Below are 27,514 nucleotides of genomic sequence, written 5' to 3' on the forward strand. Positions count from 1 at the left end.
AAGATCAAGTTAAGCCTGCAAGCTGGATATAGAAAAAAGAATAATCTCTTAAATTATGTTTTGACAATTAGCCAAGAATAGTGCTTCAATGTAAATTAAGGCTGCCTTCTAGTGCCTCTCCCCACTCCCATCATAATCCTATTCATCTACTTTTTTAGCACATCATAGCTTGAAGTTTTCTTCAAATTCTCAGGTAAGCAGCATGAAAAGAGCAGCTGGTCAAATGCTACTGTCAATTACTGGAAATTCACTGTTATTATACAACATAGGAGCTGCATTTGTAACCAAGTTTGCATGTTTTAATGTTAAGTATCTACATCTCAAAAGAAATGCTGCCAGTTTACAATACATAAGCTGTGGTTGACAACATCATATCCAAGCCAACACATCACAGCTACAGGTTAAGAGGAAGATAAAAACAGTGGGGTTCAAAACAAGTGAAAACAAAACCAAAGAAACCCCAAAACCTAGCAGTGAGACTAGCTTTCATATACTGAAGAGGCACTGAAATAAAGCTATTGTCTATTATGAAACAAGGGAGGGAACCATCCTTTTCTGACACCACAAGACTTGTGACATAGCTGCTAATGTTCTAGCTAAATTAAACCTGGTAATATAAGATGAAAGTCACGTAAGCTTGTTTTACTGAGAGAGGTGCTTATACATTTGTTTTCCATGTATCAATGATTTATTTGAAGTATCTCAGTCAAAAGACAGCTATCTACTTCATAGAAACAGGAATCAGACTAAAAAGCAGGTACAAAACCAGAACACTTATTTACAGTTAATTAAAAAAATATAATGGTAGCTGGTAATGCCAACAAAGCATTTTTCCACATCCCTTTCTGCTCTCTTTTAAATCTACTGAGAAACAGAAAAGATCTCTTTACTTGACAACATAAAAGTCTATTTAACATACAGCACCATAATCTGCAGGGTTTGGTGGTTTTTTTTTAAAGTCTGTTAATACTTCGCAAGCTACAGCATATAAAAATGGGACAAAGGCAGGACATCTGGCAGGCCAATCTTTTGATCCAACTTTGCATCAATATATCACTATATACAGAGACCGAGAGTAACGAAAGAAAGTTATGGCTCAGTAGACAATTAGACCTAAGTATTTCAAAACCGGGATCTGCAGTGGATCTTAATTCAGTGATCTTAAAGGAGGCTTAGATTTGGAAAGAAACTGTTCCGTCATATCCTCTATTTTGTTCTTCTCCACTGTAGCTGCAGATTTGTTCTCTTTATCCTTTTTGTGACTCCTTTTGTGCTGGGATTTAAAGAAAATGCCCAATAAGTTATCCATGTTAAGAGAATACAAAGAAATTAAAACTACTTGCTCATGTACAATGCAGTATATAGTGTTCTGAGAAAAAAAAGTTTGTAGAACTCCTGAAAAAGGTTCCTAATATTGCATTTACTAAAGAGATTTATTGGAAGTTCAGCAGCTTTCAGCAGCTACTTTTAAGGGATCCAGAACAAGTAAATACAAACACACACACTCCCCCCACAAGCCAAACCCAAGCCTAATATACCAGGGTTTATACTGATACATTAGTAGAGCAAGAGGGTCAAAAGGAAGGAAGAAAGTAAAAAAATCAGTGAAGAATCAAGAATGTTAATATTTCTGTCTGGTCTCTAAGAAAATACTGCACATCTGATTTCAACTTTTCCATTAAAACACATGTGTTAATGTCTAGTAAATTATGACAATTTTTTTCATTTGCTGAGGAGTTTTCTACTGTCCGTCCAGCTTGTCAGAAATTTGTATTATTTTATCTGCTGTTATTTTAGCTCAAGTTTAACAAAGCATATTCTACAGGATTTGAAAAAGTTGTGAGACTACACTAAATAATAGTAGATGACTTCAGACTACAACACTATTATGGAACGATAATTTTTCTTCACTCTTAAATACACAACTGTTTGGAGTATCTGTGGAAGTTACCTGGAAAAAAGGAATGCCACCATTTGCGTGGCAGGATATGTTTGTATCCACTAAGGATTTGTCACTGGAAAGGCTTTCACTGGATTCTTGCAACCCTTCTTCCTCTTCCAACAGGTCCTAGAACAGAAGTTTTCAGAAAAGTGTATTTAACATCTGAATTTCCTAGATGAATGTACTAAGCACGATCAGACCTATAAAAGACATAGCACTTCCATTTTTGAAAAACAGAAATGAAGGTCTCTAAATTATTAATGTCTTCTCTTATTTTTCAAGATACTGTTTTTGTCAAAAAGCTCAGCACATGTGACTCCAAGTACCCTGTAAAAGACAAAGGCTGCAATAGCTTCTAGTTCTAGTCAACTCTCCACAGTGGCGTGAAAAAACTCCTAAAGATGTGAAAACTCATTGAAGAGCCTCATTTGCCATTCATACACATACCTGATCTGCATTATCCTCCACCTCCTTTATCACACTGTTTAGCATAGCATCAAGCTTTGGTTGCTTTTGCCTTAATTGCTCCAGTAGAAGTTCCCGGGGTTCTGTTCTCACAAGTGTAACTGGATAGAGATAGTCTCTTCTCTGAGGAGTTGTCCCTTTAATGAAGATTGTACACTAATGAAAGGCACTTTAAATACTTTCAGCAATTGCTTTAATTACAGATCCTTAATTTTACATTAACTCAATACAGAAATCATGCTTTGTTCAGTCATCATTCTTTGCATGCACCTTAAAAAAAGGTGTATGGCCCCATTAACCTTCACTTATGAATTCTGCAACTCAAATTGCTTTCTGTAAGACTATTCTGTCCCCGACCTACTTTAAATACCTGTTGGAATATCCACTTTAAGATCCTCTTGCAGGAAACCATTAACCTGAGTCAGTCCATGCTGTGCTTCCTCATTAAGTGCCAGCTTCTGTTCCAGAAGTATCTCCTGATCAACCTCCATCTGATCAAGAAGGCCATTTAGTACCTTCTCCTCAGCAGCCTTTTGTCTACCAATATGGTCAGCAATTTCAGCTATTGCTTTATCACAGTTTTCTTCATTTTTCTGAAAAGAAAACAAAAAAAAACCCGACCAGAAACAACAAGTTAACAGGAAAGTTCAGGTTATGGCCTCTTTTCTAAGATGTGGTGCATGATTAGTGACATGACCTGAAACGAAACAACTAAGAGACCTCAAAATGAGAAGTTTCAGTGCCAGTTTTACACTCTCGTTTTGAGAACTATCTTCGGAAGAGAGTCAGTTTCTTAGAAAGTATGATCATTTTAGAAAGCTACTCATAAGAATAAATATGATGCCATCTGGTTCAGATCAGACCACTCATGCTTCTGTGCACAACTCTGCACAGAATTAGGATATTCAAGTGAAAGTGAAATCCTACAAGCACTAGAAGCTTTATGCATTTGTAGGGGAAAAGAAGGAAAACATGTATTTTCAGCCATTCCCATTGGAATGAAACTCCTGAACTATTCCGTAGGTATAATAGATATAGGTGTCTTGAGACTGCAAATGCTTTTAACACGTTTTTCTTTCTGTAAGTTAGCAAAATGTTGGATTTGCCTATTTCGTTACCTATTAGAACAATAAAACAAGAAGGGTGGGAAGTGAAGTTTGCGATGGAAATTAAAAAACTAGAAAAAGAAATTCTCAGATAAGAGGCCAGAACTAGTAGATACCTAAAAGGAATGCTTTCTCCCATAATGTTAATCCATCTGACCAATAAAGTAATTTGCAACCTCCAGAATATAATCTGTATTTGATCATTGTGCAAATCTCACAGGGACATTACTGGTAGATAAAGCTTTAGAATTAGAGATTTATACTACCAAAAAAGATGTAAAAACCCCAAATTACAAATGGAAGTTAGCTGCATGGGATTAATCAAGACACCATTTTTTGAGGTTATTTGCACTTTAAGTTCAAAATCTTGCTCTTAATTTAAGTTTTTGATTTCCTCTAATTGCATCTATTTAAGCTGAGTAACACAAGTCTGCTGTGATCGAAAAGCCACAAATTTGTTCTGACTATAAGTGAGAACTTTTTCCCCCTACAAATTCTACTGTAAAAGTTTGTCTCAGAACGTTGTATTAGACTACAAACGACTATAGGTACCTTTCGTAAACACTGAAGCTGCTGTTTCTCATCACTGAAGGACAACAGCTGCTGATTGGTCAAGTCAACTATCTGAGCAGTTGTAAATTCACCCCATTTATCGGTATCCTGAGCCATATTTTTGAGGTTGCTGAGAAGTTGTTGACAGTGGTCAGTGGATTCTTCCAGCATCATCTTGTTTTCAGCATTTATAATCCTGAGCTCTTGAGAGAAATTATCCAGGGATGCAATAAATTTGCTGTGATTGGAAGTTGTACTGCTGACTAGGTCTGTAGTTTTCCTGCAACATATTTGTAACAGTTCAGAGATTTTGAAAGGTGGATTTTAACAGATTCTACATTTAGAAATATTGAAGACCAGAACTAGTGAAGTAGTGCAGTTCTGTCAAACCAGTTAATTATAATGTTGTTGCTCTATTTAGTAAATTTACAAATTGCAGCACTCTGAGCAGTAGGTTTGTTAAATCTGCTAAAAAAACCCACCAACCCACAAACTAAAAACCAACAACTTTGTCAAGACCATAGTTATTCAGTCTGCAACTGAATGAAGCATGCTGCAATAGATACACTATTATACCTCAAGCTAAGCCTTTATGGTATGAAGTTCTAAAGTCCAGCCACACTGAGGGCCGTTCATCAGCATATTGCTCCCAAAACCATGGTCTCTTATCTGCAGTATGCTCAAGAGACAAGTTTGAGGAAAAGCCTTGTAGAGCTACCTTTTACTCTGGGGAAAGGTGAACTATGATCTATATTCTGTGGCAGAACTCAGCTCTAATACACAGGTCTTGTCCAGAAGACTTTATAAGCATATAAATATGAAGAGCATCTAATTTTGCAGTCCTCTTCATACATAGTTTTATCTTGCATCAGTATACACCAAAAGAAATCTGCTCCTTACAGGTGAACATTTTCTTGCACAGCAGTGATGGTGGTCTTCAAGCTTCCATTTTTTGTGAGTACATTGGTTAAGTTCTTCTGAGTCTCCTGAGCAAACAGGTCAAGCTGGCTTTGCAGTGAGGACATTAATTCGGCTGTGGTCTATTAAGAAATATGTCAAAAATTTCACTTTCTGCACTTTTTAACATTCTTAAAGGGTACTTGAATGCCTTTATTAAAAACGCAGCAAATAAGACAGTTTTGTAATTCTAAAGCTGAAAGTACAATTTTTGTGTAGAGAAGATATAGACGCTTTGCTTTTGGAGATATATGTAAAGGCATATATGCTGGACATACTCAGAGCAAAGGTAAATTTTGTTACCTTCCTACATAAGCTTCTTAAAGCAGCCCAACAAAGGCTGAAAAGAATTAGGATCATCAAGTCCTAACTTTTCTTCTGAAGCAAGTACAGCGGTTTACTGCTGCAAAGAATTTAAATCAAAGCAAGCAATCACACTTGGTGTTAGGATTTCTTCTTACTCTAAGGATACCTTTGTATGTGCCAACCTCGTCATTTCCACTTCTTCTTTTAAATTCTCACAATCATTCTGAAGCTGAGCAAAAACACTGGCGGTTTCTTCCTGTAATTTTTTCAGAGTGAGAGAAAGATCTCCAAAGAAGGTATCCATTTCCTTTTTATGACCCTCCATCTTTGAAAAGAAGTTTTATTTAAAGTTAGTGTTTGTCTTTAGGTAAGAACCAGATACTTTTCCCTAGCATAATTTATACAGAAACAAACTCTACCCGAAGGAAATTGTCAAAGGCACTAATAAAGTATTGTGCATAAAAGGTGGAAAATAACACTTAGAGCAATCTGAAGTTACAGACTGGAACTTGGTGTGGGCTTTTCCAAACACAAAATCTGCCATGTGAGGTAGACAAAATAGGAAGACACAGACAAGCTTAAGACAAGAGCAAGAAGCAAGAGCTGGTAAGCCACGGACTATTTGCTGTCTAAGTCTGAAAACCAATAAAAAGCCTCTAGACAAGAGGAGTTGATTTCACATGAGTTGTAATTGACAGAAGGGGGAAATTTTTCAGTCAGAGCAACAGGTCACCAGGAACAAAGATTTGTTTTTGACAAAATGGAAAAAAAGGAATGAAAGAGTGAGGCTGCAGTTCTATATAAACATTATGAGATAGGCTAGAACTAAAAATTGAAGCAAAGAACTTTTTTTAAAACTGCAGTGTTGTCTGCACTTATGGTTATTGTTAACAAGATACAGCAGGATTCCCCAAGAATCAAAGTGACTACAAAAAAAGTTTGGTATGACAGCAAGAGAAATTGGGAGTGATAAGACTTGTCTAAGTTGGTTACTTTAGATTTCTAAAATACAGGAGACTGTATTAAGGATATTATCAAATATTTGTTACATATAGCTTTAAGCATCCATGTTTTATCATTCGTCTGTGGCATTTAGGTGAGCCGCTGTGCCAATACAGGGAACAAGCAAATACACCACACTCAGAAGTGGAAAAGAAGTCTGAAAGAAAGAGCTAAAAGTAGAACTCATGGGACAGAATAAAGGAGAAAAGGCCAGACCAGAAGTGGAAACACTCTGACACACTGCAGAAAAACCACCAAAGGGTTATCTGTAAATTAAGTAAAATAGAAGAGCACAAGGTAAGAGACAAATTATGTGCACTACCTTGTCAGCCACAGCAGAATATTTCTTCATGTTACTCTGAAACTGACAGTTTAGCCCCAAGACAAATTCTACCATTGGTGTCAAGCTATTTAATGCTCTTCCTAATCCAGATGTATGTTCCTCCTAGAAATAGCAGTAAAAAAGAAAGAGCAAAAATAAAACAGGATATGACTGTTCCTTCATCTAGATTTGTAAAAAGTTATCCATATACACATTCATGTACTCTGCTATTACAGTACTTGCTATATAGTACATTACAGCTTGTGGTGGTGACATGGGAGGGGAAGCAGGGAGCGACATAATCATGGCCAAGTGCTGAAGCAGAGACAGGTAGAGAGCATCAGAAAAAAATCCTATACAATATTTACAGAACCCCTTTCGATCAAGAACAGTTTCATATATTTAAGTAACATAAGAGTATGTAAATTTACTAACAATTAATCTCAGCAGCTCAGCTTTACAATCAAGTGACAGATTCTCATGTTGTGTTATTTTTTCAGACATGTGAGAAACTTCAGCAGACACCAATTCTTTAACAGAGGCAAAAGATGCTGATACAACTGATGCAAGAATATTAGCTGCTGAAGAACTGGTAGACAGGAGGTCACCTACGAAAGAAATCAAGAAGCATTACGAATTTTTTTTTAAAAAAAGTTCCTGTAAGATAGGAACTCTTTTTATTGCTTATCACCTTATTGTCTCTTACAGCACAGGAAGGCTGTTGATCATCCCAGATACATTATTATTGATGCAACTGTAATAATTACATTGCTTAAAATAAAGCCTCTTCCACTTACTAAAACAGATCTGTTTTAGGAAACGGTCTTTGATACTACCGTTGCAAAAATTCAGGATGACATACTGATACAGGTATTACACTTACCTATAAAATTTGTGTAAGATGTCAACATTTGTTGCTGCTTCAAACTGTTTTCACTAACTGAATCTTGTATTTTGTTGAACAAAACATTCATTTGTCCTGCAAATGTATGTTGGACGATAGCATTGTGTTGATCAACAGCCTTCTTACGGTCCAGTTTCGCATGGAGACCAGATACATCTTGTGTAGTTTCTTCAACTGTACTAAGTAACTACAATTTTTTGAAGTTATTTTAGTCAGTCTTTAAACAAGAAGTCAAGCATATATTATATAAGAAAAAGCAACTGTAGTTCTGAGTTAAAGGAGAAGTTTATCTCCCTAGAAAGACAGGTATTTCCCTTCACATCACCAAATTACAACTGTTCTTAATCCTGGTGTTATGTCATTTATAGTCTTAGAACACAGGAAAAAGTTACCTACTAGAGACCATTTGTTCTGACTTTGAAATTAAAGCATTAATAAAGGACATCCTCAGTATTTAAGGAATTAAGATATAATTTATCACAGAACAGTAAGCAAAGAAATTCCTGACTACTTCAACTTTTTCTGAAAGATTTGACAGTAAATATATTCTTTAATAGTACTCAAGGAAGAGGTTTCCAGTACTACTACTGTGATAAATAATTTAGCATTCGAATGTATAGTGGATTCTTGGTTTTGTAGTCAGCGTAAATAACTTCTGTACCCATTTCTCTCACACAAACATTCCACAACCCACATGCAAAAAACTAAGCATCCCCTTCCAACCTTACAGGAATCTGAGCAGAAAGAAATTTTCATGTTGACAAAAATACAAGTTTCATCACTTTGCAGTTTAAACAACAGGACACTCTCTCTCCCCAATCAAGTCTGTGTTGATACTTATGACCAATCTACAAACACATCAAAACCATACCCTAAAATACAGAGGTGACAGGGCAACAAGTTCCATTATTCACTCAGTGAGTGAAAATTACTGCACACCTCTCTGCAAAGCTTTTTGCTATTTTTCTACCCGTTATATAACTCACTCTTTTGTAGGGCCAGCCATAAGTTTCTAGTAATGAAAACTACTTATTCTGCAAAACAACTCATGACAATAGATACTGCAAAGCACTGAAACTCTCATGGCAAACTGGCCTGAAGGAAAGGTAGCTCCAGACCAACCAGCATGTTTAGCAGTCAACTGTCAATACTACCACAGAGAAAGTCCTGCAATCTTAAGTAGATTTTCATCATAATATAATTTGATGAAAGAGCTAATCCTAGTTTTCCATCTTAACTTCAGGTTTTGTCACACTCGCATCATGCTTTTATCAACAACGATTTCCTTCAACAGCCCATGAAACTCCTAAACATGGGAAGCTACTGTTACAGTAAGGTGAAAGAACTGTGACAACCTTGCTAGCTGTGCCATGAAGTTTTTGTTCAGTGTTTTCCAAGACTGAAACCACATATTCTTCTTCAGCCAGATGAACCTTGGTTTCTTGCAGATCTTTCTGTGTTTCTTCCAGTTCTTTCTCCTTGATTTGCAGATCTGTTTTACACTGTTCAAGTTCATTTTTACTAACCGTGAATACTTCAGTGATCTAAAGTGGAAGAGAAACATCAACAGGGCAACACTGCTTTTTAGAAGTTCAACAGTCCCACTTCACATCTCTCAAATTATGTAAGTTGTCATCTACCAATGTAGTTTCAGCTGTAAGGCTCAGAGCTCTTAAACCTAGACTATAGATTTCTATAGTATCTGTATTCACTGAAAATATCACAAACCAACACCATTTTCACTGTAATAATCCCTTGCTTCCCCACTCAAACCACAAGACCAAACAATTGTTACAGCACAAGAAAAAAAAAATCCCACTAAACAAACCTAAGCAGATAGAATGAAGAGAGTCAGTAAAGCTGATTACACAGAGTAGCTACATATCCCAGCAAATTAATATCTGCATTTCTTTTAAAGAGGAAGCTCCCATTTTCTGTGTAATTTGTTAATGGGAGCTCATCCATCACCTTCTCCTCTCTCCCCTTATTCTTTGCTCCTAAGCAGAGATCTGTCAACTGAGATGATACCATTTTACAAGCAGATTTTTGCTGAAAACCCAGCAAAGCAAATTAAAGGTAAAGTGGTAGATATTAAAACAGCTTTAAAAAATAGATATTGCATCCTGCAGCTTCACATACAATATTTCAACTTCCTAACTTCAAGGATTACGAGGCTTCCACTCTTGACTAATTAGGGAACTTGAAGAACAAAAACTGTTCAGACCATTCTTTGCTCAAACAATTTTCCTCCCTCCCCAAAGATTTCTTTCAGTTTTTGGCACAGTTGAGAAGTGTCACTTACTCTTTTCACTTCTTCCTCCATGACACTGATTTTGTCAACATACTCTGCAATTTGTTCTTCCTGAACCGTCAGCTTTCCGTTAAGGGCTCTCAAATGAGGATTAAAACAAACAAACAAATAAATTAGTCAAGTAAGAGCTGATTTCAAGATTATCTACTGTTTTTTATAACACATATTTAGTAATTTCGAAAAATAAGTATTGCTAACTTCTGTATGAAAGGCAGGTAATTTTCACTTAATGCAGAAAGGATTTAAGACAATTTTTCATTTTAAACTTCCTGTGTAAACTAGCCCTCTTACAAAGTGAAGTAAACTATATCAAGTTTGCTCTCCTATATGAGCTTCCACTGAAAGAAAGGTTGCATGATGTAAATCTGCATCCTGGCTATGCTTATGGTAAGTTCCACATATAAATAAAGTCCTCAGTGCAAACCTACTCTTTAGGCTTCTATCTGTGTAACAATTAATTTCTAAAAAACAAGTTGATCAGTCAGTTAAATTCTCCTGAGTATCTTCAGTTTTCCGGTGTGAAAATAGATCTCAAAGCATTTCTGTATAAGGATGGGTACTGGTATCTGAGATTTGTTGTTAGTGATGTTATAGAAATTTTGAAGACATACTCATAATTTTCAAGGGAAAGATAGACTCCATTTTTTTCTCGTGCAGCAGCAAGGTCTCGCTTCAGACGCTCAATCTCTTCAGTATATTCCTGCATAAAGAAACAATCACATGTAAACCTGAAAATTTCTACTTTGCTTTCAAGATTTAGCTTAACAGATACTTCACAGAGATAGTGCTCTATGGAAGTTTTGCATAAGCACAGGAGCAAAGCACTTCACTTCCGTTCCAATTAAGTTCAGTATAACACCATTTAAGTTCACACCATCGGATATATGTAGAACATTGAAACCTCCTATTTGAATCATACTTGGTTGCATACAACAGCTTACAATAGGAATCGCAGCTTCTTTAGTAGCAGTCAGCTACTTTATATTGGCTCTTCATTCATACTTACTGACAAGTTCACTTTAATACAGGCACTTTCTAGGGAATGAAGTTGCTAATACAGCAAGTCCAGAAAAAAATATCCAGTGACATTTAGTGGTTCTCCACTAACTTGTAAACATATAATCCATACACAGAGTCATAGCTAGTTGCAATAGCCCTCTCTATTCAGCTTTAGTCTTAGCAACAGTTTCAGTATCTGCAAAGTGACTAATGCTGTACCAGTAGAGCAGCTTAGTTTGAAAGCATCAGTTCGTTAATTAAAATCACCTCAGAAAAGCACTGCTGCTACTTACAGCTTCTCCACAACTTCATAATTCCTGCAGAGCAAAAACTATGTTAACAGAATCAAACATAACTTGTAACTTAATTTGTGAAGATATATGTCTAGCTTACCTTAATAAGAGCTTTTTTTGTTAGCTTCTGATTAACTTCGGGCTTGTTCATTATGTTCTTTGCTCTGTGGGCGTATTCCAGTGTACTCAGTGTTTCCTGTAATAAATGGATGTAACAAGGTCAAGCTGAGGAGTTAACTCATATTTTTGTATCATTAGCAAAATATAATATCTATTTTAGGAATAGATTTTTAGACTTAAATTTACCTCAAGATTTATAGATGCAGGAGAAACTGTGGCAATTATTGATGTTTTTGTTCGTCCTCCAAGAGAGTCCTGAAGGATTCTTGTGAGCTTAGATTCCCTGTATGGAATATGTGGGGCTCTTTCTACTAGAGCAGTGATAACTCTTCCTAGTGTCAGGAGAGACTGGTTGATATTTCCAGCTTCACGAGCTCTTTTGTCAACTGCCCCAGATCGACCAATGTTTTCACTTCCTGCAAGATCAACCTGAAAGACAAGAGGAAGGACATGCTTCTGTCTCAAATCAGCCTGAAGAATGCTTGTCCCACAGTGTTGCAGAACGCAACACACATGAACTAGCTTATGAGTTGTTCAGGAGACACTGGGGTGACAAATGGGACAGAGGTTTCTCAGAGTGACAAATACAGTTCATATCACTTTATGAAAGACAATGATTTTTCCCTTTATCGGAAAAAAAAATCATCTTAGATTCTCAAGAGAATGAGGTCAGATTATTCTAGTTCATTACTTTAAGAATGTCATCAATGAAATTTAGTTTGAATACTTACCAAGTTTAACTTCCCAATTTTGACAAGTTCTTCTCCATCTACTGTCGTTTCTTTCATATGGATGGTAATCGAAAACACAGAGTGGGAACGGCTATAAAAGAATTCAGTTTCAGACAGACATTCCATTAAAGCCAAATGATCTGCTTGCTACACGACACTGCTACAAGTTAGGTATCCATGCTCTTTTTAGGGAATACATTTGGCCAATGAATTGATACTTACACATTTTCAATCCACGAAGTTTTTCTACCAAGTATATTTTTGTGTGTATTCATATGAATACAGTACTTAAAACTAGTGATGAAGCAACTAGATAATGTTTGCATCATTCAATCTTGGTAAATTTTATCTTATTTCAAGCAAAACCAAGAAAAACATTTTGATTTTGTTTCCATTTGTGTGTTCTCGACTCACAGACATGTCAGGAAAACTGGCTTGTAGATTTTTTAGTCAATACACTAAGAACAGTTTTACAGAATGTGAGATTAAGAAATTTAGTTTTCTTTATTCAGGCTAAGAAAATCAGAAAGTAGCTGAATCCAATACTAAAAATTTAGAAGTTCAATTCAGTTTTCATTCAAAACAGTAGTACAGTTTAAGATGATTTTAACTTGAGCTTATTCCTTTAATAAGTTTTTACAATAGGAAGCTGACATATATAGAAAACCATAGACATCAAATGACACCAGTTTGACCATGCATAAAACAACAGTTCAGGCAGAATGAATTCGCTAAATTCCCTGTAATTTTAGATTAAATTAGTTCTGTGTTCCAACCTGCGGTAGCCAAATACCCATTCCCTTGCACCTAGACAGATGTGCTCAGTATTTATTTTTAATTTAAAATATGACATGGGCACGGTGCTCCTTGTTTATTGCAACACTGGATCACTACATTTTCACAGTGACACAGATATCCCATCTGCAGTTCAAGAATGAGAAATCAGTAATAAACAATGATATTTTTAACCAAGGTGTCTGTACTAGATTCTGACTATGAGCTGCAATCATATGAAGTAGCCTGCATTGCCATACAAAAAAAACCCCTCAGAGCCTTATTCCCAACTTCCACAATCCAGTTTGCAAGTTTTCAGAAGCTGGGGTTTGAAAAGAGGGTCTTGTGTTGACCTGTAAAAAACAGATCTTAGCTGTATTTTGAAATTCCAACTTCAGTAACAAATCCTAATATACCATTTTCTCTGGTGAGGAGAGGAAAGGATACTTGAGACTCTTACACCAAGTTTTTTTTTTTAGTAAACAGGGTTGGCAAAAAAACCCCAACCACCCATAACAGATAGAACAAAGACAACCCACCTCTCTAATACAGGTATATCAGCTAAACATCTTCCAAATTTGAAAGGACTACAGCCTTCTTTTTGAAGATGTACAATACCTACTGCAGAGAATATTTATCTCATGCTAGTACATACAATGTATGTCAATTACCTATCTGGCAGACTTCTGTCTTTTGTTTCCACAGGCATTAAAAACTTTGAAAAAGTTAACTTCTTAAATCTGAATTATAATTAGATGTCAATATTCTAGATGCCAGATTAAGAACATTCTGCTACTTATATCTCAGCTAGCGTTAGGTGGAATGCCAGGGCTACTGTTCCAACTAGACACTGCATATTAACAAGGCATATATTAATAACAAAGCATGCAAACTCTAAACAAGAAGCTTATGTAAAAAATCGTGCAGCGAGAAACAGCTTGCCCATTTTTAAGATGAGAAGCATTCAGATTTTATAATGCCCCTTCATACACCTACTAGAATCACCCCACAGGATGTGATAAAGAAGTAGTTCTAACTATGGCTTTCTAACCCACATTTGGCAATCTGAACTGCAATACACAATCTCAAGATCATGCCAGGTTTGCAGTATCTTCAACATCTTTTACTTCTTCGGTAAGATCCTGTTTAACAAAACAAGAACAAAACAAAGTTTCTTAAATGAGGAAGATTTGTACCTGGAATATGCATTCATGTAAGTAGCTGCAGTTGTTCTTTTTGCTGCACCCCTTTCCAGGATTTGGTAGACTTCATTTTTGTTGTGTACAGTTATTTCTTCCAAGCCTTTAATAATTACACCCCTCTGTCAGAAAATAATGCATGCTTATTATAAATCTCTCAACAATCCTGAAAGCCTTAAGATAACAAATTTTGGAAGACAGCACTGACCTTGTTTCGAGGGTCATCGAACATCTGCAGTCTTTCTCCAACATCAGGAGTAGGATTCAGAAGATCAAAAAGCTCCTCATTATAGATTTCCAAAAGAGAGACTTTCACTGAAAATTCAGTACCATTCTCTGTGAGTTTTTCAAATATTTGATGCAATGTACGGGGTATTATACCTGCCAGTGGATCCTATAAATTAAAATGAAGTATTTAATACATAAATGTACTGAAAGAGATTTGGGGGTGGGAGGTGGAATTTCAGCTAAATAGTCTGATTTGATATAAGCAAGAATACCTTGGACAAAGATCATCTTCCACATAAAGATCGCCAAGACTTGTATGCATGCATTAAAGATGTAAAGTTTTGATTTTCATTTAACTGAATGAGACCATTTGTTAATTCACAAACATTTAAGGAAAGTTAGCTTCAGGATTTGAAAGGCATCAACTTTAGGTTTTCTTTAGCCTTCTGCAATTTCTGACTTTGAACTATAGTACAGACAAGAGAAATCTCAGGAGTGAAAAGATACCTCTTCCCAAGTATATTCCTCATTGGGCGACCGCTCCCCTTCCATTGTGAAGGTCTTACCAGTACCAGTTTGGCCATAACTGTGCGAATAAAAAATTAAAATGTAAATAAGAAATTAAAATTAAAATTAAATTTCCTAATAATAATATTGGCTTACTTACGCAAACACTGTACAGTTGTAGCCCATAATAACTTCATCCAAAATGGGACACACAACGCTCCGGTATACATCAATCTGCTTTGCCTGAGCTCCAAAAACCTGTTGAGGTAAAAACAACGCATCTCATTTATCCGTACAGTAATGTTCAGCATCACACAGTACAGTAATCAGACCGTATTAGAGAAATGTACTAGCTTGGTTCTAGAAGTCCCCAACTTGACAAGCAGTTACCATATCAAATGTGTAAGTCTTTCTTGATGTCTTATCTGTCACTCCTCCAGTGCGGACACTAACTTCCTTTCTTGCTTGATCACAGTCTACAACAGCATAGGAGTTTGCTTTACGTTCCGAGGCATTAAAAGGCCTAAAAAGACAGGAGTTAAGAATATCGGATTGATATCATTGCTAACAAGAACATAAACTGACAAAGCAGTAATATCACTCAGTTTAAGGATCCAGAATAGCATAATTGGGTAAAAGGAACATAAAGCTTTTAACTTAATTTGTTTAATAATTCTTTAAGGAAAAACTGCCACAATTTGGCAGTTTCCAGACTTGTTCCTCCTTCCACGCCCTGTGAGACAACTCAAGTATCTATAGCTTTTAGTTTGTTTACATATGCATTTTTTAACAAGTCCATAAACACTTTTAAGATCATTTAGATGCGCACGCAGCTAACTTGCATTAGAAAATGTTGTTCAATTGCAGGGGGGTGGAAGATTAAAGATAGCAAATAGTTGTATAAATAAGAACCTTCAAAAAAAGGAAAAACTTATACATGAAAGTTAAGGCAACAGTGAATCAAACTAATTAACTTTAAAAATTTCCTTTTTTATTTTTCATTTACACAAGCAATGAAGCCTACATCTCACACTGATGACACAACACACTAAAGCACCAGAAATACTAATTATTATTAATAATTATTAATAGCAGAACAGTAGACAGCAATACCAGAACCTTCATAATGCTGATGTGTTTGAATAGAATTTGTGAATTGTGAATAGAATTTAATAAGACAGACAAAACATCAGATTTTGGGGGGAAAAAAGTCCACATACCTTTTTACCCTGATTGAGTTTTAAGTAAAGCTTAATAGAGGTGTAATAAAAGTTTAGAAACTTGATGGTGAGCATTTTGTTTCATCACTAAATTAATTTAAACCTGGTGCACAGAATTTTCCTTCAAGGGGCTTTTGCAACAATTTCTCCCAAAAAGCATGGAAATAACCATGGGCTGAAAACTAAAAGCATGAAACGCTATTTTATTACTCATTTAGTAGTGCTACTGCATGTCTACGCTACCTGTATAGTTAACCTGAATGGTCAACTTGAAAATAGAACTTCTACAACCTTGGTAATCTTTAAAATGTTTTGACAGTAGAGGCATTTCAGATGCTGTCTCTTTAAATTACAATGTTAAAAAATTACAATTGTAAAAAATTACAAAACAAAACAAAAAAAAAAACACCAAAAGCCCATGGCATCTCAAGTTTCCTGACTTTTGTGGCTAACATTTCTTCTCAACATAGCACTGAGGCTGAAGTGTTAGATTCTAAACAGACCACTAGACACTTTGGTGCAAGACTGACCAGTGACAACAGATGATCACTAAAATCTTGTTCACAGGTACAAGTTACAGCTTTGGTTTTGTGACTTTTAAAATAGTAGGAGGCTGAACAATGAATATATTCTGCTCTGTAACGATGTAACAGTGAACCAGTCAAACGCAGGAGCCTTACGGTATGATAGCCCACAACTGTGACATTAGAGGAACAATTCAGCTAGGCTGGAGCATACATGCAGATCATCACCATGCACCACTAGACATGCAGCAACCTGGCCTGCAATGGTGACATTTGATCACAGGTTCATCCCCTTAGGTATGAAGCATATTAACATGCATATTAACAATGCTAATGCATGCATTTTGAGTTTCCAAAGTCATATTTTACCAAAGCATAGTGAATATGTTGCTTGAAAAGGTTTTTGATAAGCTCAGACACACCAGGTTTTAGAAGCAAATTAATACAATTGCATCTATCTACCTATCTGTAAGATAAGTAGAACCTGACTGATGCAGAAGAAAAAGGAAAGGTGGAAGGAACATTTACTAGCTCAAACACACTGGAGCTCTATTAAAAAAGAAAAGCAAGCTGTACAAGAGGCAAGAGCAAGGGTGAGCTAGAAAGATTTTAGGGGTTAGAGACTAAATCTTGACATAGGACTTAGTCCTTAGTTGCAACAAAAGCAAAACACTACATTATGGACAATCCTGATGCTACTGTCACATTGAGCATTATATTTAATTAAAATATACACTGATACTTAGTGAGGCTATTCAAGAACAATTGAGACTAATCTAAAAAGAAAATGGTAGCTCATGTTTTAAACTCATTGCTTTAATAAAGTTATTCTTCTTTTGCAATAGCCTTGATTTTCTTCTTGATGTTTCTTCTTCACTATGAGGGTGGTGAGGCATTGGAACAGGTTGTCCAGAGAAGTTTGTGGATGCCCCATCCCTGGAAGTGTTCAAGGCCAGGTTGGATGGGGCTTTGAGCAACCTGGTCTAGTGGAAGGTGTCCCTGACCATGGCAGGGGGGTTGGAACTAGATGATCTTTAAGGTCCCTTCCAACCCAAACCATTCTATGACTTAATCATTTTAAATTATATGTAATATTTTCTATTTTATTACATTTCATTTTGTACTTCTAAAACATAATATTATACTTCAATACTTTAATAATTTCAAAATAGTTTATTTCAACATTATCAAAAAAGAAATGTTTAATGAAGTCCCTTTGCCATTTATAAACCAAAATATTTTAGTAATTTTGGCTTCTGAAAAATATTTTGAGATGTTAATCTTGATTCTCTACCACATGCCAGAGGTTAGCAGGAAACTTACCTTCCCTACAAGTCTGGTTTTTTTGCTTTTTAGAGTCTCACTGACAAAGTGAATTGCCAGAGGAATATATTCGTTCATTTACATCAACAGTATTGTCCCTATCTGCTTTGTTTTCCTCTGACCCCTTATTTTTTCATCAGCAACTTGGAATTAGTGTCTGCTTATTTTCTAAGGGAACTGTAAAGGGAACAGCTGCTAATTGTCTCATAAAAATATTTGTCAGGAAAAACATGTTTGTTTTAAAAAGTACTTTTATCCATGAGTGATCTCATGCCTCAAATTTTCATCTTTGAGGCATGTTTAAATTCTCACAATGTCCAGAATGTTATCATACAGCCAGGCAGGCTATAAAACCTAAAGATGGATTCAGGGTTTGTCCATATTGACCCTTCTTTGTCCATATCTCCTCACTTCCTGGATGTCAAATAGTAATAAAGACTTCAGTAGTAGTTGAGAACCATCTCAACTTTTAACTAAAATATTTAATTCAAGTATTAGGAAGTCTGTAAAAATACAAAACTAGACAGAATACACACTGAAACCTGAAGACTGCTGATGGGTTCTGATAGCTTCTGACAGTCTTTCTGTTTCTCTGAGTAAAGAAAATATTTGTTTAAAATTTTAACATACTTGTTTGAATTCTCAAAATTTCTCATAAGAAGCAGGAATGCAAACAGTTGCATATTAAAGAGGAACTGAAGTCTACTAGTCTCTAGAAAATTGGTCTGTTTGCTTTCTTTTTGATGCTTGTCTATCTCAGAGATGACTCTTTGGAATAGATGAAGTTATAGCAGAATAAAAGTTGTGTGAGTTATAAAAAGGCACACTTGACCCACTGCTTGTTAATGGGTATGAAGAAAATGTTAATTGACCCAGTCTGTCACAACACTGGACATCACTAAACCAGAAGTAAGTTTCACAGAATTAGATCATGGACCTGTTGGAGTGGGTCCACAGGAGGGCCACAAAAATCAGAGGGCTGGAACACCTCTCCTATGAGGAAAGGCTGAGAGTTGGGGTTGTTCAGCCTGGAGAAGAAAAGGCTCTGGGGAGACCTTATTGCGGCCGTTCAGTACTTAAAAGGAACTTATAAGAAAGATGGGGACAAACTTTTTAGTAGGCTCTGTAACAGTAGGACAAGGAATAATGGTTTTAAACTAAAAGAGGGTAGATTTAGACTAGATATAAGGAAGAAATTTTTTACAATGAGGGTGGTGAAACACTGGAACAGGATGCCCAGAGAGGTGGTAGATGCCCCATCCCTGGAAACATTCAAGGTCAGGCTGGACTGGGCTCTGAGCAACCTCATCTAGTTGAAGATGTCCCTGCTCGTTGCGGAGGGTTTGGACTAGATGACCTTTAAAAGTCCCTTCCAACCCAAACTATTCTATGATTCTAGGATTTACGTCAATGCTTTCACCAATCCCATAACATTTATTTCAGCAGCTTTTTAGTTGTGTTGCAAAAATAAGAGAAAATCTCTTAATTTCTATTTTCATTGTGCATCTGTAAAAGTAGAACTTCCAAACGTGAGGATATAATGATTGCAAAAGGCATTAATAACAATAATATGTAAGCTAACATTTGCAGTTCTGGCTCAAAAAAAAAGAAAAAAACTTCCAGAGGTATTTTGAACACTATTCTTAACCCATTAGCAGTATTACAGTTTTAACAAGCAACACTTTAAGAACATTTAAGATCCAGTATCAGTGAGCAAGTCTTTAAAGTCACCTCAAAATTCTAAAGAGAACCTAATTTTATGGTACATTTAATTTGTCATATCATACCAAAAATAAATTAATCTCATCAGCCAAGGTAGTTGGTCGTTATTACTTAAGAAGTTGACCCTCATAGCTTTTCGTCTGAATTCAGAGAGTCTGCATCACTGAAGTTATACGAAAGATATATGGGGGTGTAGCAAAACTTTCATTAGCCGTTAAATCGTAGCGGCTTCCCACAGAAGCTCATAGAAGACAAAAATTCAGTTTGGCTTTTTTGTGTCTTGAACATCAGTTATACCCTCATCTAGCTCTTCTTAACCTTCCTACATAGCTTCGTACTGGCTGTGCACTGAATCAAGTTAGGAAATGGCAACTTATTGCCTTTTTAAGCTGCTATTCACAGCAGCGTTACTTTTGCGGAAGGGCCGGTTATCTCTGCTGGCTGCAGGGCTCCGCCGCACAGCGCACACCATTCATGCCTCGGACAGGCATTTTAAAGCGCAGTACCGAGCGCCGTTTGGATGTAACGGCGGGCTCTTTAATAACGACGCACTCGGAGAGACATCACGCAGTTCCCTTTCCCCGGAGCCGCTGAGTAGCGCCTCACAGAGCCGCGGGCTGCACGGCGCCGCGCCAGCCCCGTCACACCACGGCGGCCTGGGCTCGCCGAGCACACCGGGCTCCCCGAGGCACAGTGCAGCAAACGTTTCAGACCGAAGTCCCCGGAAGGACTTAGGAGGAGGGACCTCACCGGCTCCCCCCGGGGCCCTGCTGCGGGCCGACCGCCAAGGCTCGCCCGGCGGGGGGAGGCTGCCGCGCCTACCTGCACCGCACCACCACCTGGATGTTCTTGCCCTTCTCCTCCTTCTTAGCTCCAGCGCCGCCCTGGAAGCTGAGGGAAGCCATGGCGGGCCTCGGCGCGAAGCCTGCCGCGGGGAGAGAGGCGAAAAGCTGACCGCGTTGCTCTGAGGCGCCTGGGGCTGGGGACAAGCACCGCCGCTCGCCTCAGCCGCCGCCGCGCTCCGGCCGGGGGCGCGCGCTCCGCTGCCGACTTTGAACCACGCACCTCCCCCCGGCCCGGCCAATCAGCGGGAGCCCGCGGGGCACCATGGGACTGATTTTCAAATTTTGCTGGTGACGCAAGGACATAGCGGAAGCGGTGGTGCCGCTCCGTCCCGCCGTGAGCGCACTGCATGCTGGGGGCTGTAGTCCCCGGTCGGTCGCTATCACGGGACCGCGTGACGGTGGGGCGGGAGACGACGGCCCGCTGCAGTCCCTGGCAGCCCAGCCCCCGCCGGCAGCCGCGGCGCGGGCGTCACGGTCAAGCAGGCAGTACGACGACGCGAGTTAGACCGCACGGGTCGCGGGATGGCAGGGGAAGGCATTTGCGTTACGGCGCCTGCGCTAGTCCCCCACACCGCTGTGACGTTCTACCGGACGTCAAACTCGAACCTGCTATGCAGCTAATTTTTGCCACCGCTACCGCGCGCGCTCACGAGGGGGCAGCAGGGAAAGCTACTGCCTCCTTTGCAGCTGCCGCTGAACATCCGCGTATTTGAGGGCATCCAAACTTCTCACCTCAGTCACCTTTCTTCAAGATTCACGTCATCCTTGTAATCTTTCATCACAGGCCAAGCCCTCCGGCCATCCTTCTATCCCACTGGCTCTCCACTTAGTCCACGTTTTCTTTAAACGCCACGTTCAAAATGAGACAAGAACACCCACCAATGCCCGGTGGAGCGGAAGCATTACTGTGCCTGTCTAAAGAACCACCACCACATTTCTATTTACGCGGCGGGGCGCGTAAATTCACTGTTCCCGCAGGGCACCTGGCTGTCCCTCGGCCGGTGGGGCCCCACTGCAGCTTGCCAGGCGTGTGCGGCAGAACTGCCAGGCCAGGCAGTTTCCACCACCAGCTGTGCGCTTCACGGGCCGGCCTGCAGAGCTCTGCTCTGGTCCCTCCCTGCGTTGTGCCCGTTTTCACGCAGGCCAGTCTCCAGCACAATTCATCAACACCACTCTGAATTCTACGTGTTTACAGGCTGACATTGCCTGCTCAATTAGGGGGAAAATCCTATGTCAGAATGAAAATAAATAGTTAAAGGCTCAGGACAAAGCACCACGGGCGCACCACATCCATCCTTTTATTTTGAAACTAGATCATGTGAACCACTCACCAAGTACAAGGTTACATCCTCTCACTAGCAGTTTAATTTATGTCACCCTAGCTTCCCCGTGAGCACTTCTTTTGAGACGGTATTGAAAGCTCTGCTAAGTGGAGATCCATGACAGGGTAACGGGTCCTGTGGGTAGAGGGGAAGAAGCAGATGTTAGAGATTTAACTGGTCTGACATGCCTTGTTCCCAACAAATCCGTACTGGTTCCTACAGACTGTCATACTGTCATTCACCTGTTACAGCTTACAGTGCTACAGTGTTTTGCTGTTGTTGTTCCAGGGCCTTCCCAGTTGCTGAAATTCGGATTACCCATCTATAATTTTGCAGGTTCCATGTCCCTCCCCCCTTTTTTTTCCAAGTTGGTTGCTTTGAAACTTACACCTCCTCCATGAGTTCTTAAAGTTAATAACAAATGAATCCTAACCTGTAAGGCTTGCAATAATTTTTCTGATAGTGACATGAAGCAGCATCATGTTATGCTCCTCTACCATTTATCTCAAAAGTTAGAACAATGTCAGAGCCAATCAATCTTGTACTAGGCATGAAGAACAGGATCTGAGAAATACACACATTATTTTTATAGAAAAGGACATGAAGTGTTGGATTCCTAATCTGCTGTGAGCAGAAATTGATTCAGAAAACATTAACATTCAACAAATTTGTCTGCCATTCTAAATGATGATGAGACAGGACAAGAGCTATGAAATCTTTACAGTGATTAATAACAATTTTCATTTCCAGCCTTTCTGAGCGAGTATTTTCTGTTTGCTCCATGTAAGACTTTACTGCTTGCATGCCACTGAAAACAATACCATCTTAAAGTATATATAGCATATAAATATATTACATGAAAAGAAAACTACTTTGCAAGGACAGACATTTGGAAGTTAGTAACTGCCAGATGAATTACTGCCCTTCAACATCAATTTTTAACCTTTTGGCCTCAAACCTAGAAATAAAGCGATGATTCTGTAGAAAAAGCTTGTAACAAACACTTAAAATTTATATGCATAGACAACTAAGGAATCTGTATTCTCTAACAGTCTTAGAGCTTAACTTTCCAACCAAAATGAGTTTGGTGGGTTGGTATTACTAAGACATGCTATTTTTTTTTCCCTCTGATGAAACACTAAAAATCACAGTAATACATTTTGTTTCAGTTAAGTGAAGATTTAACCAAGTGGGAAAATTAATATAAGATAAAAGCGATACGCATTGCAAACATATTGAGACCACCCTTATTCTTACTTGCTTTTTGTATTCCATATACGCTAAGAGCAAAAATAATTCGCACAGACAATTGTGTAGGAGCTACAGCTAGACTGAAAAGTCAAATGCAGGTATGCGAATATACTGAATTTTTACCTTTTGCTCTATACTCCTTCATACGGATCACACAAAAGAAGGCAGCACTGGAACACAAGAAGTCTTTTCTTCCTATTTCTGCCTGTTTGTTATTTTTTAGTATGAAAGTGTAACTTGTATTAGTCAGAATTTTTCTCAAAATATAAACATGTCTCTCACAAACACAGACAAAAAGAAGAGATCATTCAAACCTGCATTTAAACAGAGGACTCTATTTAATTATTGGGAGTTGAATCTGGCTGACAGCTACCTTTGCCATAGCTGTGGTAAGTGGAAAACATGTAGTTCTGGTAATCAAGTTAGCTTAAAAAATGCATACAGTTTAATAGCTGCAGCTCTGTTTTACAAGGTCAATTTCTAGCATAGGTCATACATTTTCTTAGACTAGGTAGAGCCTAAAGATACTAATACACTATAAACACAAACCAAGTAACAGGGAGCTAGCATTTCACAAGGAATAAAAATAAATACAAGAAACAAGAATACTTAGGATAGTCTTAACAGTGGTTGGGAGAATGACCTTTAAGAAGGCATGTACATCATCTGTTACAAATATGTGTTTTTTTTTTTAAAGAGAGACAGAAATATTACAGAAAAATAAATTATATAGTAATACATACAACTGCCATGTTAACAATTTCAGTAGAGATTACTAATCCCCACTTATTGATTGAAAAGGACAATTTTTCACTAACGCTTGCCAACAAGAAGTCATTGCATTATAGTGATATTCATAGACAATGCATGTCTCAAAAAAAAAAAATCAGTGTTTTCCTAAGATTTATATCAGATGACCTGGGTAATTATAGGTATGGAGGCCTGACAAATAGTAAAACTGTTGACAGTAAACATGATTAGCTAAGAATTAAGAAAGGTTATAATAATGGAGAGATATAATTAATACAAATTATAAGTTTGGGTGAGACTTCTTCAAGGCTTAGTAACACCTTAGTAATTACCAACATGCTACACAGTGTACGAGCTGTACTGAACACGTGGAGAGTTTAATATTTAATATTATCAGTGACATAGGAAAAATTTACTGATTGATTGCATATTCACATTAAAGGGGAGATGACCTGCACCTCAGATAAACACAAAGCAATTTTTAGTCTTTGAACAGCCTGTCCAGTTGGCCAGTAATACTCTAAACACCATGTTGTCCACATAGAAAGTTAAACAATAAGGACTTACACACTCACTGTACTGGCATATTCTCAGCTGAGGACAGGGTTCTCCTTCAGTCAAAGTAAGAGGGTAATTATTTCACTGTTAAAAATGAAAGATATGATGCAATAAAGTAACTACCTTATTGTTAAAAATTAAGGACTCAATGCATATATAACATGATTAAGAACAGAATTGGTTTCCACTAACCAGGGAAAACACACAGAATAAAGGATCTCTTTTTTCTGCATGTGTGCCAAATCACTGTCTGACACAGACGGTAGCACTTTTACATCTTTTTAATAGTTACAATCACCATAATAAAAAATTAACACCACACATTGTGTAATTAGCTCAGGGTAAAGCTAATAACTGAAAATAGGTAAGCGTATGGAAAATTAAGGCATGCAGCTGGATGACATCCTTTACATAAAAAGAAAAGAAACAATGAATGGGAAAATTGGAAACATACAGACTTGACTGGACCCACTGAAGTCAACAGGAAATGTCTCCTTGGTTTCTCATTATCTTTTGACTTTAATATTTTAAAATTTAATTCATTCAGTATTTTTATACTGAGAACAGTCACCAGACGATCTTTTTTTCATATATGCCTTGTCATGAAATTGCCACTATTTATTTTGGAGTGGAAATAAGAATCATAAGCTATGCTTTTTTCAGCCTGAGGCCAGCTTGCTACAAAGCCCTTTTATATACAATTACAATTTGAATTTCATCCAGAATTTTAGCTAGGTGGAAAAATATGCTTCCATTAGAAGCATATCAAGACTGTACTTAAGAGTTTTACACTTGCTGCCTCTTAACTTTCAAGAGGAATATAAAGTACTGGTTTTATTCTAAATTATTTGTAACCTGCCTAGTTTGAGGATCACTTTCCCTGCACCTGTTATGTCACATATCCTGAAGAGGGATCCCTACACTGCTACTCCATAAGGCTTCTTCATGGGAATTTTTGAATAATTTCACACTTACTCTAAATCATAGTTAAGCTCATTGGACACCACCTGTTTTTTCACTAGGGCAGATGAAGAAGGCAGGAGTGAAAGCACCAATTGTCCATGAGCAATTAAAGTTTCATGGGTAAGAAATCTTAGTTGCTGGACTACACTGAGTAAGGAATTTTACTGAAAGTCCTCTTTACTTTTGCTGATGGTCTTGTATTAAAAATATCTTTAAAACATGGAAAAAGATATCCAAAACAGTGGATGAGTGTAATTTTGGCTAGTATAAACTGAAACAGAGAAGGGTTTGATTATAAGAACACAACCTGCTCTGAATAAACACCAGAGCCATTGAATAGCTGCTAAATAAGCTTACAGTGGATAAAATAGGTCTAAAGTACAGTAGGTGTGACCTCTATTGCACACCTCTGCTACAACAGTTATTTTAGATGCATGAGGTGTCATCTTTCATCACCACAGCTACAGAAGCAGAAGCACTTGCTTTAGATGCAACGATTAGACCACCACAATTTTGTTGGTGCAGTCTACTTTGCTTTCCCATGATTGCCCCTGTGTATATCCTAGGCAAGATCTATAGGGAAAGGCAGGATTTATCAGAGCAGCTCAATATACATCAGGCCAGCATTAGCTAAATATATACATTTGGCTACATTAGGCTACCGAACTCTGTCAGGACCTGAAAAAGGAATAAACTGCCTGAAAGTCTGTATACTTTTATAGCTTTCACCCCTACATGTTAACTGATACAACATGCCTACAACTTGTATAAACAATAAAGGCAGAAGCATTTCTACTATACATCCAGTTTAAGACAGTGACTCCAATTCACAAGCTCTTAATCCCCCAGTTGCTTCAGAGAGGGAGGAGATAGATCATGAAGAGGCACTCATCTGGCAGCATGCTTTCTGCCAGACACAACCCTCTCTGATGCACTGGCAATGGCAACGGGGTGGAAGTAAGATTTAAGATCTCACCATTCATCCTGTCCTCTTTCCCTCCAGCCTGGTCTTGACTTTTACATACACTAGGACATGGAAAAAAACCAGACTGCCTTGAACTAGAATCTCATGAGGACAAAGATATCTTTCATTTTCACAGGAGTTAACATACTGTGTTAATATTAGGCTCCCACACAGTTCTAAATCCAACCAGTTAATTTAGGTGAAAACTACCAACTGCCTTGCTCCAACCAGCATTAGTTAACTTGAGAGACAGTTCTGCATCTAAACTGAGACCAGAAGTGTGGGTGTACTTGATGTAGACGCGAATATTTTAAACTGGGTAGCTCAGGTACTGGTAAGAGTATCTCTGTAGCAGCGCAGACCTCAGTGGAAACCAGCAGCTGCATGTCTACCCAAATTCTGTGACAGATTTTGTTGACCATATGGAGTAGTGTGCTGCCACTTCGAACAGCTAATTTGACCAAAGCTGACTAGTTTAAAGCTACTTCCGATACATCTTCAGTCCCATCTTTGGGTGCAGAAATAACCTTAGCTAACTCGTCAGGTGACATCTTTTTATGACAGAAGGAGGGTTCTGTGAACTTCCAGCTGTGAGATCCCACCTGTAATAAAAGGCAAACAGTGGGGAAGCTAAAAGCAGGCGTTAAATGTAGCACATTAAGTTTTTTTCTTTCTCTTTTTTTCTTTTTTAGCTTTGAGAAATAAGACATAGGAAAATAGATACATCTGAAGAAAGCACATTACTAGAACTACAAACAGTGGGTGTTTTTTTGCCTAGAAAGGAATTAAAGCAGCCAGCCACAACCACGACTTTCCCACAGGGAAATCTACGAAGAAAAAATAATTCTCCCCAGAAAACCAAATACATGGAGTTATAACAGAAGTTCAACCTTATCGAGCATTTACACCTCGTAAACCCATCCTGCAAGGAGAGTCCTGTGCCCGAAGCAGCGGGGCCCCGGTGCTGCAGACCTGACGCGGCAGGTGAGTGGCGGCGAGCGGACTCCCGAAGGAGAGCTCCCACGGGGTAAATTCTTTCCCCGGGGGAGGGAAGATTTTGACACCCGCTGCGCTGGGAGATCTGAAATCTCTGCCACTCAGGACGGCACCTCACCCACTGTACTCAAATTACGAGGCGTCTAATTACCTTTTGTCTTGGCTTTCGCCGGCAGGGACGCGCAGCCCGGCCACCAGGAAGCGGGCCGGCCGGTCCCTCCGCGCCGGGCCGCAACACGGTCCCTTCGCGGGCGCAACCCAGCCCCGCGGCGGCGGCAGCGGCGGGGCCGCCCCGGTTCCCTTCCCGCCGCAGCCCCGTCCGCCTCCGCCGGGCGCGGCTCCCCGGCGCCCCCGCCGC

At 38.4% G+C, this 27,514-nt stretch overlaps 2 protein-coding genes across 8 annotated transcripts in view; one reads left to right on the forward strand and one right to left on the reverse strand.

Moving 5' to 3' along the window:
- Window positions 1–27,514, forward strand: part of IDE (insulin degrading enzyme) — a 144,275-nt gene that overhangs the window by 26,628 nt on the left and 90,133 nt on the right. The gene's annotated exons all lie outside the window — the stretch shown is intronic.
- KIF11 (kinesin family member 11) lies at window positions 666–27,514 on the reverse strand. Of its 7 annotated transcripts, none has more exons than XM_075154739.1 (25): window positions 27,308–27,514; window positions 24,243–24,317; window positions 23,049–23,130; window positions 21,684–21,809; window positions 15,109–15,241; window positions 14,879–14,976; window positions 14,719–14,797; window positions 14,192–14,377; window positions 13,981–14,105; window positions 12,011–12,101; window positions 11,466–11,708; window positions 11,260–11,355; window positions 10,479–10,567; window positions 9,859–9,946; window positions 8,912–9,100; window positions 7,536–7,743; window positions 7,088–7,260; window positions 6,653–6,775; window positions 5,495–5,653; window positions 4,966–5,105; window positions 4,066–4,345; window positions 2,778–3,000; window positions 2,390–2,544; window positions 1,952–2,068; window positions 666–1,273 (listed from the first exon to the last, which is right to left on the reverse strand). In XM_075154739.1, exons 5-25 carry the CDS (start codon window positions 15,109–15,111, stop codon window positions 1,148–1,150), a joined length of 2,991 nt encoding a protein of 996 aa, XP_075010840.1. In that variant the 5' UTR covers window positions 15,112–15,241; window positions 21,684–21,809; window positions 23,049–23,130; window positions 24,243–24,317; window positions 27,308–27,514; the 3' UTR covers window positions 666–1,147. The 7 variants fall into 7 exon arrangements, with proteins under 7 accessions (XP_075010840.1, XP_075010839.1, XP_075010841.1 ...); XM_075154738.1 differs by having other exon boundaries at window positions 23,049–23,239; XM_075154740.1 differs by lacking the exon at window positions 23,049–23,130.

This window comes from Calonectris borealis, chromosome 7 (genome assembly GCF_964195595.1).
Source record: "Calonectris borealis chromosome 7, bCalBor7.hap1.2, whole genome shotgun sequence".
Taxonomy (NCBI): domain Eukaryota; kingdom Metazoa; phylum Chordata; class Aves; order Procellariiformes; family Procellariidae; genus Calonectris; species Calonectris borealis.